The sequence below is a fragment of the Apaloderma vittatum genome, unplaced genomic scaffold (assembly GCF_000703405.1).
Source record: "Apaloderma vittatum isolate BGI_N311 unplaced genomic scaffold, ASM70340v1 scaffold5787, whole genome shotgun sequence".
NCBI classification, from domain to species: domain Eukaryota; kingdom Metazoa; phylum Chordata; class Aves; order Trogoniformes; family Trogonidae; genus Apaloderma; species Apaloderma vittatum.
In genome coordinates, this window is record NW_009725578.1 from 1 (window position 1) to 12,772 (window position 12,772).

At 44.7% G+C, this 12,772-nt stretch overlaps 1 protein-coding gene across 1 annotated transcript; it reads right to left on the bottom strand.

The window, feature by feature from the left end:
* Positions 1-614: 614 nt before the first annotated feature.
* Positions 615-992, bottom strand: KCNE2 (potassium voltage-gated channel, Isk-related family, member 2). Its single transcript, XM_009872945.1, has one exon. The coding sequence runs from the start codon at positions 990-992 to the stop codon at positions 615-617; it is 378 nt and encodes a 125-aa protein (XP_009871247.1).
* Between the last annotated feature and the right edge of the window lie 11,780 nt (positions 993-12,772).

Sequence of the window (12,772 nt, forward strand, 5' to 3'; positions counted from 1 at the left end):
GCACCACACCTACACATCTTTTAAATACCTCTTTGCTGCCCTTGACATCCCCTTGCAGGTGTCATGAGTAAGCCTTGCTGCCAATGACTAATGAAATGAGAGCCAGATCATTAGGAAAATAGTATGGAATGAATGTGTGTAAGTTACCTCTTATGATTCATACTATGACACATTGTTCAGTCAATAGGGAGAGATTTTGTTATTTTAGTGTACATTTTCAAGTGATTTTTAAAATGAGCTTAAGTCATACAGTTAGAATCTGAATCAGCACTTTTGACCACTAATTGACAGGCATTCTGAGGTAGGAACATCCAGATCTGCTTCTGGATTTAAAAAATGCTTAAAAAAATCAAGTTATTAATTCTCTTGGGTTTATTTTCTTGAAGAACAGAATATTAAAGCAAAGCACAATCACATATTTTCTGTGGTTGTTCCCCAATCAGCTGTGCCAAAGTTCTCATGGGAAACGGTAATGTTGATTTCCTCAGCACTCCATTCCACATTGAGCCATCTGTTAATTTAATAAACAGTTTCACAGCTATTTACAATGTAATTCCAGTGAGTTCCCTGTATGTAGCTTTATGATTTTCTCATTGCCGGTGTTTCCAAAAAAGTCAAGGTGATTCAGGGCTTGTTTTGTCCCTTGCACCCAAGTTTTCATGGATCACACACTTGAGGTCTTCTCGATTCAAAACCTGGCTTTTATATTTCTCGCCCCAGTCCTCAACGATGTACTGATGATAAGGATCATTGGAGTGCTCTCGCCTCTTTGATTTCACAGTACTCACCAAGATCGCCACAATGATGAAGGAGAACATCCCAATCATCACCATCAAATAAAGAATAACGTAGTCAAAGTTTTCAGCATTGACCTTGGCTTGCAATTTATCTGCTGCTTCTGTCATGTTTTTCCTCCAGCCATTCATGTAAGTGAGAAAGGTTTCTTTGAAAATATCCTCCACCGCCCGAGTGAAGTTTCGCAGTTCAGCCATTCCTGCAAGTTTCTGCTAGTAAAGACAACATGATACTTTTTTAAATCAAATATCTATACTAAAACATCTACATTGGTTTCTTTTGTCTGCATTATGACAATTGACTAATAACACCTGCCACTTCAAAGTGCGGTACCAATTTTAGATCAGCTGAGAATCTCCATCTCTGAGTGGTTCGATATGGTTTGATATGTTCAGAGACCCAAGGAGGTCTGACGCCTATCCTCACTGGGGTTACTTTTGGACAGCAGGAAAGACAAAAACATCTTGATGAAGACCAGTGAACATGGGTCCCCATGACCCACGTTACAGGGGTCAAGACACACTGCCTTCTCCACTGAGGCAAAACACCGAGTGAAGAAGCCAGTGTTTTTGCCCAGGAGAAGACAAAGTACATAATGGGTCTTGTAAGGGTCAGCACAGTGCCACTTAGGAAGATCCACCAGGATCTTTTGGGGAGGGATGTGACCTTCCCCCTTGCCTGTTTGGTCTCACTCATTACATCTAGTGTGAAGGCTGGTGTACCCGTGGAGGCTCAAACGAGTCTGTGGGAGCTCAACAGCCATATGGCTAACTCCTAAGTGGTAGCCTGATGGACAGAGAAGGGACAAGGAGGCAGAGTCCCCAGACCTGGAATAGCCTCATGGCTCATTAGGGCAAGCCACGCTAAAGGGGCAGGGGCACTGGGCAGTGCTGCAAAACCATGTCTGTCCTGCCCCTCTCCCAGCCAGCCCAAAGCTTGCCACGGTCAGATCCAGCTGCTGCTCAGAAAACCAGGAATTGGGTCTCCATCTCACAGGAGACATCCTCCTCCAGTACGCTCCTTCTTTCATACGGATACGGTGCAGGTACCCCTGCGCCAGGGCCTGTGGGGAGCCGTTGTTTTCAATGATCTTTCTCTAAGGTTGGGTTTCAGTGTTGCCAGCAGAGGGGCAAAGGATGGGAGAGCAACACTGCCAAGGATTCCAGGCTGTTAACTCTTGAACAGAGCAATGAGGGTGGGGATAGATGAGGGGGAGATACCTGCTCAGCAACTGATCACTTTTCAGCCCAAATAGTTCCATGATCCAGTCACTCTGTGCTGATCTATCTGGTCCTGCTTGAGCTAAGAGCTAGGTCTGGGGCAGAAACTACCATATACCAAGTCCAGCAGAAGAGCTCTCAAGAAGCTGTGAGAAAAACCACTGTCCCTTTTGCCTTTCCCACAGAAAGAGGAGGGTGTGACTGGATTACAGCCTGCTCACCTGCAAAAAGCAAAGTGTGTGGTCTGGTATTTCAGTCTGATGCTCCTGTATAACACCTGTCCTTCAGGGCTCCAGGCCAACCAAGCCCTACAACGTGTGACAAAGCTTCCAAAGTCACTTGATCTCAGTGCCGTCTTCAAGCAATGATGAGCTTACTGCAGCCTCTGGTAAGAGGTAGTGAATTTTCATCAGTAATAGGAAATTGCAATGTTTTTCAAACTGGAGTTCAGCAGTCTACCTTCCTCTGCTTGTCAGACTGGCTTTGCAATATCAGTGTGCACAGAACAGGCACGCACACATGAAAGTATGCAAGTACATATGCACTTAGGTCTCTCTGCAGCTGTACACTCACACACTCTCAAACGTAGGGGATAAAGGTAATCTAATGAAAGTAAGCAAGCTATAACAAAATCCAAATACAAACTGCCTTGAAACCTTTTCTTTTGTGTCTAAAATATCTCTGCTTTTTCTTTGATTAGGATCAAAAATTATTATGCTTTCTCAAAAGGAGATAAAGAATTACCAGGAGAAACTTACCTTTCCCGTTCCCTTTTTGAATGAGATTCACATCAGCAGTCAGGATTTTAAAACTCCACTGGATAATAGGATGATAATTTCAAAAGGAGTAGAGTTTAAGCAGCCTCCAGCCTGCAAAAGGCTATAAGCAATTGTCTGTTAAGTAAGCACCTTGTACTGCACGCTTTATGTTTATATTATATTAAATGCAAAATCTAATCTCCCCTGGAAAGTCAAATATTGGCTGACAGCTTACATCAGTCATCCTGTCAGATGCTGAGTACCACTCTTTATGCTTATTACTGCACTTTCATATATTGTAAAAGAGCACTGCTGTGCTTTCTTAGGAGTAAACATTGATGCAGCTCGATCTTTGTTGACCCAGACAGAAGGAGAGTAAAGATGAGTTCTGCAAAATAATGATGATCATGATCATGATCATGATAATTCCTTTGGCTAATACAGGCACAAGAGGCTGAGCACTGAGCAGTCAGGGTGAAAGGCCTGCCAGCCTATCAGGCTGCTTAGTGCCCACGGTTTGCCTTTCCTTTTCTTCCACCACAATCATACTTTTTAGTGACCAACATCTCCACGAAGCCCTTGCTGTGAGAAGCTGGTCCTCATACACTGCCAGGACCAGCCTCTTTGGGTTCTGCTCTGCACGCACCTCACTGGTGATCTGGAGCAGGAAAAGACAAAATCTTATGAAAAAAAAAAAAAGCAGAATTAATTAACGCTGATTTTATTTCTAGCAAATAGCACATGCTGACACCTAACTGAAAAGCTCTGAGTCACACCTTAGAAAATAGCAGTGTGCTCAGTGAAATGAGACAACTTCTGTTTCAGTCAGCAGCGGTTCCCAGGCTGGGACAGACTTTCTTTCAAAAATATTTTCATTTGACAGGTAGTCCTGCCTAGGCAATTTGCAGAGGAAGCAATTTCTCAGGTACCTCTGCTTTGAGGAAGATAAAGCAAACATGGACTACCACTGAATCAACAGCGCACATCAGAAAAAGGGAGATATGCTCTTGGTACAGAAAAGTGTTAGTCCCTGAGGAAGACCTGCTAGTGCCATGCTGCTGACATTGTCATGGTTACTGCTGTCATTTCTTCTGGATGATTTTCTGTGCATGAACACCTCCCAGCACGGGGGCAAGCTGCTGGCAGCATTTCCTCTCTGATCCTCGTCGCTTCTCTGGCAGTTTCCCACATGCCCTTTACTTGGCCCCTTGAAGTTGAGGTAGCCGGCAAGCTGCTTCTAGTTGCTTTAATGAAACCCATAAGCCAGAGGGAACATAATAAGTCCAGTCTTCTGCATTGCACATCCAGAGGCATGCCCTGGTTGCTTCTGGCTGGATAATGTCACCTGGAGCCACCAGCATGCTGTTAGAGGAGCTCCCAAATGCAGGGCTGTGAGCCAGGCTGTGGAAATAGGAGAGGAGCCATAGCCCTGGAGGTGTCCAAGCAGAGTAACTTGGGAACCACCACCCTGGACTACCAATAACTGGATGAAAGGACTAATTCCTCCTCCAACCACCTTCTTCTAACATCTGTTTCTGGCCAGTCCTTTGTAGGAAATACTTGCAGGCATACACTCACGCACGCACAGAGGCATACCTGCACTTATAAAAGATACACATGTTATCAAGCAGACGTGAAATTTAACTGCCAGTTCTGTACTCAGCAAAACTAGAAAAGTCCTTGAATAATCTTGTTATGCTGTGCGTCTCCCTGAAGGTCACATTTGCTCACGGTTTGCTTAGTCTTTATAACAAAGGAGTAATCAAGCGGTTAAAAAGGAGGGGCACCCAAATGTCTTGGGCGGAAAAGGTGACCGCCTTGATACATGCTTGCTCCGCAGACTAATATTAAGCAAAATGCTCCTGATCTCAATGGAGAGGTAGAAATGATTGGTTGAGCCTCCTGTCTCTACCTCAAGAATGGCCAGGTCATGGCAATCAGGAGGAGCCTCTGAAGGCTGGAAAAAGGCAAATGTCATGCTCATCGCCGAGAAGGGCAGTGAAGGCCCAGGGAGCTGAAGGATGATCAACCATGTCTCAAACCATGTGACAAAAGGGACAAATCCTTCTGGATTGGAATCAGCCAGCATAGATTTACCAAGGGCAAATTGCCTGATCAACCTAATTGATTTCTACTGTGAGATGGTGGGAGGACTGTTTTGATGGATGAAGGCAGAGTGGTAGTGATGGTTTGCCTTTGCTTTAGCAAGGTTTCAGCATGGTCTCCCATAGTATACTTGTAGACAGATTGGAGAGCTGCAGACCAGATGTGTGGACTCCAGAAGTAGCTGTCACAAGCAAGATAAAGTGAATGACAGCCTGTAGCAGATATGGATGCTGGGCTCTATGTGAGAATCAAGGAGATGAGCACTTTTACACTCATCTGCCAGCTCCACTGCTGCAACTGACCATTCGCTGATGAGGCAGTGCTGTGGCAATACTTTTGCTTGCCTCCCAGGTGTTGTGGAGCAGGTGGATCCATTCCGTCACAGGATGTTGTGAGCAGCAGGAGGTACACCACATGTAAACACACACAGTATTTAACTATTATCATAATCATTAAAATTTTGATGTATTTCCACGTGTAGCAGCCCTGTGGCAAATATTCAAGAAAAACATATTATTTTTAGATGTGCAATAGGCTCAGAACTAAATGATATTAAGTTGTTCATAACCTTTGGGATTGATAACCTTTCTGTGGCTGTAGCAATGTATTCATTCATTGACTATTTAACAAATCCTTTGTTAGTCTTATTGGTAAGACGGTGAAGAAAGCAGCAGACGTACTGAAGATCTTGTGATTAGACCCAGATCTCATGGGATGATTTATGTGAGTTCATTAACAATTCATCTCTCCCAACATTTTGCAATATCTGTTGTAAATGCATAAAGAGATACTCATAAATAAACAGAAACATGCATAGACATCACATATATGGACCAGTATCTATAGGACTGGAAGGAGGTTCTCAATTTTCTGTTTCCTCTAGAAGACAATATTAACAGAAGATTGTTATTAATAATAATCTTTGTTCCCCGGGCATTTTCTTCATAGGAGTTTCCAGTATACTTGGTCACATTTTTCCCATCTTCCATCAGTTGTTTCCCTATATTCTCTTCAATAAACATACAAATTTCACACTTTATTTTAAATCAGCAGCTGATACATTTATATGCAGCTTTTGCCATCTTTTTTTTCCTTCCTTTTCTTAAAAATAAGGAAATTAACCATACGTAGTTCATGAATTATAGGGTTCATTACTGAGGATCATGAATTTTATAAGGTTAATTCTTAGAAACAAAAGAATATTGCTGTTAACTGTGGCTATGGGAGAGGTAAGACTATCCTCTTATATGTACCTGTTTAATTTTCCGTTGGTATTTCTTCTGTTCTGTTTAAATCATAATATTGTACTTTTCACTGTGCCTTTCAGAGCTCAGACCTTTGTATATGCAGAGTAAGCCACAATCTTCTCAGCCTTTAACTACTGATAAGCTATACTGCTAACTACTGATACTTAGAGTGCTGGTAGCATTTAATTAGTTTCCCTACTGCTTTAAACTTTTCACCTTCTTGATAGCTCTCCTGGATTCCTTCTTGTATGTACACATTTGCTTAAAAGAACATTAGTGAAATCAACAGTTCTATCCCTCCGTCTGGCTGCTGCTTTTCAAGTTGTCCGTCAGGTGATCACCCTGTAAACCAAAAAGACCTACCAAGGCCACTAGTTTTTAAAGTTTGGCTTTAACTGTGACTGCTGAAGCATTTTCTCTTAAGATTATTCAAGATAACATCTAAGTTTGAACTCTTTCTATATGTTGATTTTTCTTTATAATCCAGTTCTTACCACATCTTGGGACATTTTCCAGCTCTTTCTTGGTTTCTCAAAACAGCGTTGGTAACTAAAGATGCTGCCTCTTTATTTTTTGTTTTGCAGCTGTGTTTCTAAGTCTCTTACCTAGGTGTTTCTTGCATTCTAGCACTGAGCCTCGGCAGTGGGTCAGCGTGTGTAAGCTACCACCTCTCCAGGAGCTTTGACTTCTACCTCTCGAACATTTAACGCTTCTGCCTCTGTTTCCCATTCCTCTAAGCAAATCATTATGTTTTCAATTTCTTTCTACATTCACCCCGTGCATGACACATGTCCCAAACTCCCAGGGTAAGGGAGTTAGGATGTGTGCATCTTTTCCTCCCAAGGGTATGGTTTTCAGCACAAGTGGGAGTTTTGATGTCTTGCTCTGTACAGGTTGGATTTTCTTTTGTGAGGAAATCCTTTTGCAGTTGTTTGTTGCTCGTGTAACTGTTCTTCCATCTTTCAGGGAGCAGTATTTAGAGGTTTCATCCTTAGCCTATTTTCTGGGGCCCTTGTCTGCTCAATGGTAAATGCTTCTGCTGATTCAATGGTGGGGGTGTTCTGGTTTTTTGAGAGATCTTGAGACCTAATTGTGTCTGATACAGTTCAATCACCTGTTATAACACTTTGTGTATGTTCTCAAAAGTATTTACCTCCATGCTTTCACGAGGGATCTGGCATGGGTGCCAGCCAAGAGAAACAGCTTATCTGCTGGAAGGTTGGCGCTGCTATTCAGAGGGATCCTGGAAGGATGTCCCCAAAATGTTCATAGCCATTAAAACCCTGTCTCTAAATATTAGAATAACTCCATGTCTGAAGACTGCTGCCTCATTACATCAGAGATATATATCAGGATAAACTATCTTTAATACCTTGAGTGCAGGCAGTGGAGAGGGACAACTGGAGTCATCCTTCGTGGCTAAATAAAAACACATTTGACAAAGCAACATTTTCCAGTCCTCACAGAAGTGAGATGAAAAGCATGCAGAAGGAAAGTAAATGTTAAGCTTATTTTGTTATGCACTACAAGTGTAAACAAGTTTGTGAAGGAAAACCCTTTGTCTCTATGATAAAAGATCAGGATGCATTTGATAGTAAGGGACTCCAGCCCAAGGAGTTTCTCGATCCTGAATGCTTGAAAAAAACAGCCAGGCAGAACAAGTTAGGTCCCACACTCGGACTGTGTCTGGTGCCAGGACTGCACTGCAACAGAGATACTGACACCTGCCACCCTGCCGAGGAATGCGCTGCTCTTCTTAGCTCAAGCTGCAAGGATGAAGAAATCGTGGCCAGGCAGAGACTGCAATTATTCAGCTTTGTTTCTATGGTTTTATGTGTTGCTGTTGCAAAAGCTGTAGCGGATAAATATGGGTGTCGCCTGCATATGGCATTTAAATGAAAAAGCAAAGACTAATATTTCACCATGTCCAATGCTTAGTCTAGTGTCTTAAGGAAATTCACTCCTCAGCCTCTTTGAGATAACCCTTCTGAAAGCATGATGGAAAATAAACATCTTTCCAAATGATGACCACAAGAACAGCTTATGCCAGGGACAGATAGTTCTCAGAGAAACGTTGTCCAACACACTGCAGGTGAGTGTAGCAGAACATCTCCACATCAGCCCTGGAGAAAGTGAGCTGCTAAGTGACCTCCATTCCCAACTCGGGCCATGGAGATGGTGCCTGCTTGCACTGCTGATAATGTACGTTGCAGCTGCCGGCACTGCACCCCTCCTGTCTGCTGACAGCAGGGTAAGACTAAGAAGGGCTGCCTGTTACAGCCACACGCCCATTAACACTTCAGTGCGTGCCTATGCATAGGCTGATCACCTCTCACATGGAAACACCATCCTCACTGCAGCCTGGGCAGCCAAAGAGCTCCTGAGAGGCGGATCAGGCTGTCAGCACCCAGCCCGACCTCTTTGCACCATCACAACCTGAGGACAGGGTCCTTTTGGCTAGGAAGATAAGATGTTGTACCTCAAAGAAAAGGAAACCCGAAGTGCCCACAGAGGTTCCCTTCTAAATATCATGTGGACTTTCATTGTACTTCAAGCTGTAATTAAAATATTGTTGCCTGCAACTAGACTGCAGTGCACCAACTGAAGGAAAGGTCCTGCTTAAGGCCAGTGTCGTGAAAGGCAAAGTTAGCAGTAGTAACTGACAGAAGCAATTTTGCTCCTAACAGATTAAGCTAAGTCTGTCCTTTGGATAGGAACCTGCATGTCACTTGTAGATAGGAGCCACGAAGCTCTGTAGACACACAATACACACCTCCTGCACGATCAAGCACACTTGGTACCACCCAACATTGCTGCCCTCTGCTCCTCACCCACACACCCCATGCCCTTATGGAGGAATATGGTCAGTAGCTTAGCCAGAGCAGTTAGACATTTGGAGAGACAGTAGTAAAGAGTTGGCTGGGGAGTATAAATATCACCCAGGGCAGTCACCTATACAGCAGAGTACTGGCAGTGACCACTAGCCCTCTGCTTCCATGGAGTATCTCTGAAAACCACAGGTCATTTGGCATCAGTGGTTTGAACTAGAACCAGTGGTGGTGTGGAAGTCCCTCATATCACTCACCTAGATTGGGATCTGGGCACTCTGCTTTCATGCATATACCTGTGACAGCTACACTCCTGGTCCTGGAAATGAAATTACGTCATGATCCATCAGACTCTCTTTTTTTTTTTTTTTGTCCTTGTGTTTGCTCTGAGATAAATACTATCTGTGTAGCTAAAGACTGATTAAGAAGTGGGTGCTATGCACTTTGGTTAATGAGTAAGACCTTCTGAGACGTTAAGGGTAGTGATTGCTTTTCTTGCATAGAAATGCTTGCCCTGTGAGAGAGAGCCAGGCCTAAGACCTAGATACAATCTATACCTGCACCTCAGTTTGACTTCCAATGATGTCTACAGCTGAGCATCGTGGCAGATTAATGTTTCTTTCTTCTGTGTGCGTTGGCTCTTTAGTTGCCTGGGCTGAGGAAATGAAACAGCTCTTGACGTGTTCTCTCCATTTCACCGCAAGGCATCCAGAAACAGGCAAGCCAAACCCTATGTGGTGCAAGAGGGCCAAAGGTATGTGCTTTGGCCTCAAGCTGACCTGAGCTTTTGTTTGGGTTTGCACAGGGTAGCAGTTCACAGAAATCACAGTACAGATGTACCACGGTAGCAGGCATCATGCCACACCTGCTCTCTAGCAAAAAGCCATTTCTCACAACCAAACACTCTGGACCTTGTGGTATCCTTAACAGTGAGCTACTAGTACCGAGGAGTTCCTGGGGAATGGAAACAGGGAGAGGCACCCTTGACGAAACCACGTTTTATTGCAAAGTCCTGTCCTTGTAAAGCAGAGGGAAGGGAGAGTAGTAGTTGCAGCAGTTACTGGCAGGAGTTCATCACATTGGCAGAGGTCACTGATTGCAACAGCTCCTCTGGGCAGGGGCAGCTCACAGCTTCTGATGGGGCTGAATGCCCACAGTAGCACCGGTGGCTTCAAGTCTTATTCCTTCTCCTTTCCTGTCCTAACTGCAGAGGGTTGCCTGTGAGATGCATCCAAATCCCGACTGTGTCTGTGAGTCTACAAAAGTACCTTGTCCCCTTCTTTCTTCACACGGTGCACTGCTAAGCTGTGGACCTTCTTGCCACAGGACACCGTAGATGCTAGTAGCTGGCTGATGCAGTGAAGAAAAATGTATTATGAGAGTTTGAGTAAAAGGACATCACGCCCTGTCCCAGCAGACTGCTGAGGATTATTGTGGAGATGCGTGACTGCATGCTTGCCTCGCTTTTATGTTCTTTCTTAGGCTTCCAGGTTTGCCCATTCCCTTGACTGATTTCTTCATTTAACAAAACCTCCCCACCCTGTCTGGTAAAGGGGAGGGAGAGGCGGAAAAGAGGACCATGGGAAAAGAAAAAAAAAGGATGTAGGAATCAACCTGTACAGTGGACAACAGAGATGACAAGGCGAAGGATATAAAGGTTACCACGATGCTTCCATCAAGCTTTCCCCTCTAGAGGCAAGGGCGCCAAGACTTGATGGAGCTTCGGATGTGATGTGGTCAATAAACAGGGGAGGACGGGAGGCAGCCAGAGCCATTCAGGAAGACTCTCAGGAGTTGGAAGACAGATCACAGCCTGTCACCCTCAGGGTGGTTGTGTGCCAGGGTGTCCCTCTGCCACAGAAGGCTAGATGGACTCGACCCAGGATAGACATCTTTACACTGATGCTCCAGAGTGGGCTTCAGCCCCAATTTTGGTGGCAGCAATGTACAGTTGCATCTGAGAGGTAGATCAGGACAGAAGTGCAGGGGTATTTAGGCCAACTTTGGTACCAGCCCACCCATGGGCTGTTCCTCTGCCACTTTCACAGGGCTTGATGTTGTTAACTCACGTGTCTGCAGACTTAGGGACTTGTTGCAGAAAAGTGGCAAATACGAGTGAATCATCTGTTTCCATAACTCCTCAGCAATACAAGTGGTCTGATTCACATGGGCAGGAGAGTTCAACCATTTCTCCAGGAGGGCTGCTGCAACTCCTTAGCAAGGATGCATTTCAAGACATGTTTAGAAGACAGAAGTCGGAAGTCGAGGGTTAAATTCTAGCCTCCCTGGTCTCTGAAAAATTACAAGACACTTCTTGGGCTTTCAAGTTCTGTTGGAAGAATTTCTTTGTATTACCGAGCACTGCAGATCCTGACAGCAGATGTGTTACTTATCCAGTGGACAGAGCTACACAGACAGCTCTGTCTGCTCCAGAGCAACAAGCTGTGCTTTAAACCAGCTTGCAGCTACATGGAAAAGACTGCCTTACCTCACGCTTGATCTCTCCCCTACCAGATGTGTTTAGTCAGTCATCAAAACCTGCCTCCTATGTGGCGATCAGATGCTTCTGCTCAGGACAGGCCCCTTTTGAAAGTCAGGCAGCTAGCTAGGTACTGCTGCTCCTTTCTCAGAGGCCATGAGAAGAAGCACTGTCAGAGCAGCTTTTCTTCCCAGCAGATACCCTCAGGAGCTGGTGACTGGCAGAAACTGGGAATTAAAGTGCTTGCCAAATAGCATCCATGCCTCCACCTACCCAGAGCCTATTGCAAACCAGTCCCTTTTGCACTGGAGCCAAATGCAGGTCAAATACAACCAGCAGAGTATCCTATTAAAAAACTACATGTTTAAAACTTTTCATTTGTCTCTATGCCTTCATGCAAATGCATGCCCACATATAAACATGCATGTCTATATATTTTAATCCCTTCTATCTGTAAAGGCTGTGTGTATGCTTTGCTAAGGAGTTGAGGAGGAGAAATGGACTAGACACCCCAAGATATAGCCTAAGGCTTCCAATTTAAGCAGGAAAGTCTGATAAAAGAGCAAATCAGGGTGCGAATCTGTGATATTTAATGCAGGAGAAGAACAGAGTTCAACTCACTGCTTCATCCACACCTGTGAAGATAGAGCCCTCAGTGCAAGCTCAGCTTTCACTGTGCTTCTTCCAGGAGTGTACTAAGGCTTCTTCCCACCCAAGTACCTGGTGGGCAAATGCTGCTGGTCTGTTGGAGCTGCCGCTGGCCCTGGATCTCACAGCAGAGGAAGGCTGCTAGCCAGCGGTGTGCTACTTGGTAGGGCCCTACATTCAAAACCTTGGTGCCAGTGAGCAACCACATTGTGTGCAGCAGCTGTCCCTCAGCCACACAAGCCTCTGGATTGGGAAAGAAGAGATCTGAGAGCTGCTCTTCTTTTCTTGTGGCACCTGAGCAGCTTTGTTGCTGATGGAGGTCCAGGCAATGGCAACCCATGCACACAGCCTGTGCCACGTTACACTGTGCAGGTGGTAAGAGGAGGAGAGCACCCAGCACGGACCATGCCAGTGTTGGGTGGTATGAGCCCATGGTCACTATGGCTGGGTGCAACCCTTCTGATAAGCTCAACGTTTTGCAGAAATCTCAGTTTAGGTCTAGAGCTGCTATATAATTTGGGTTTAATGCACTCCATTGTTATATATTTTAAAAGAAGTGCCATTTATTTTTCCCAACTTGTAGATCTGGATACAGCCTAGCAGAGATGTTCATCACTCATACTTGGGACTTCAGTGGAGTCTTGTGATTGTGGAACCAGCTGATACTGCTCACAAGATGACACTGAAAGGG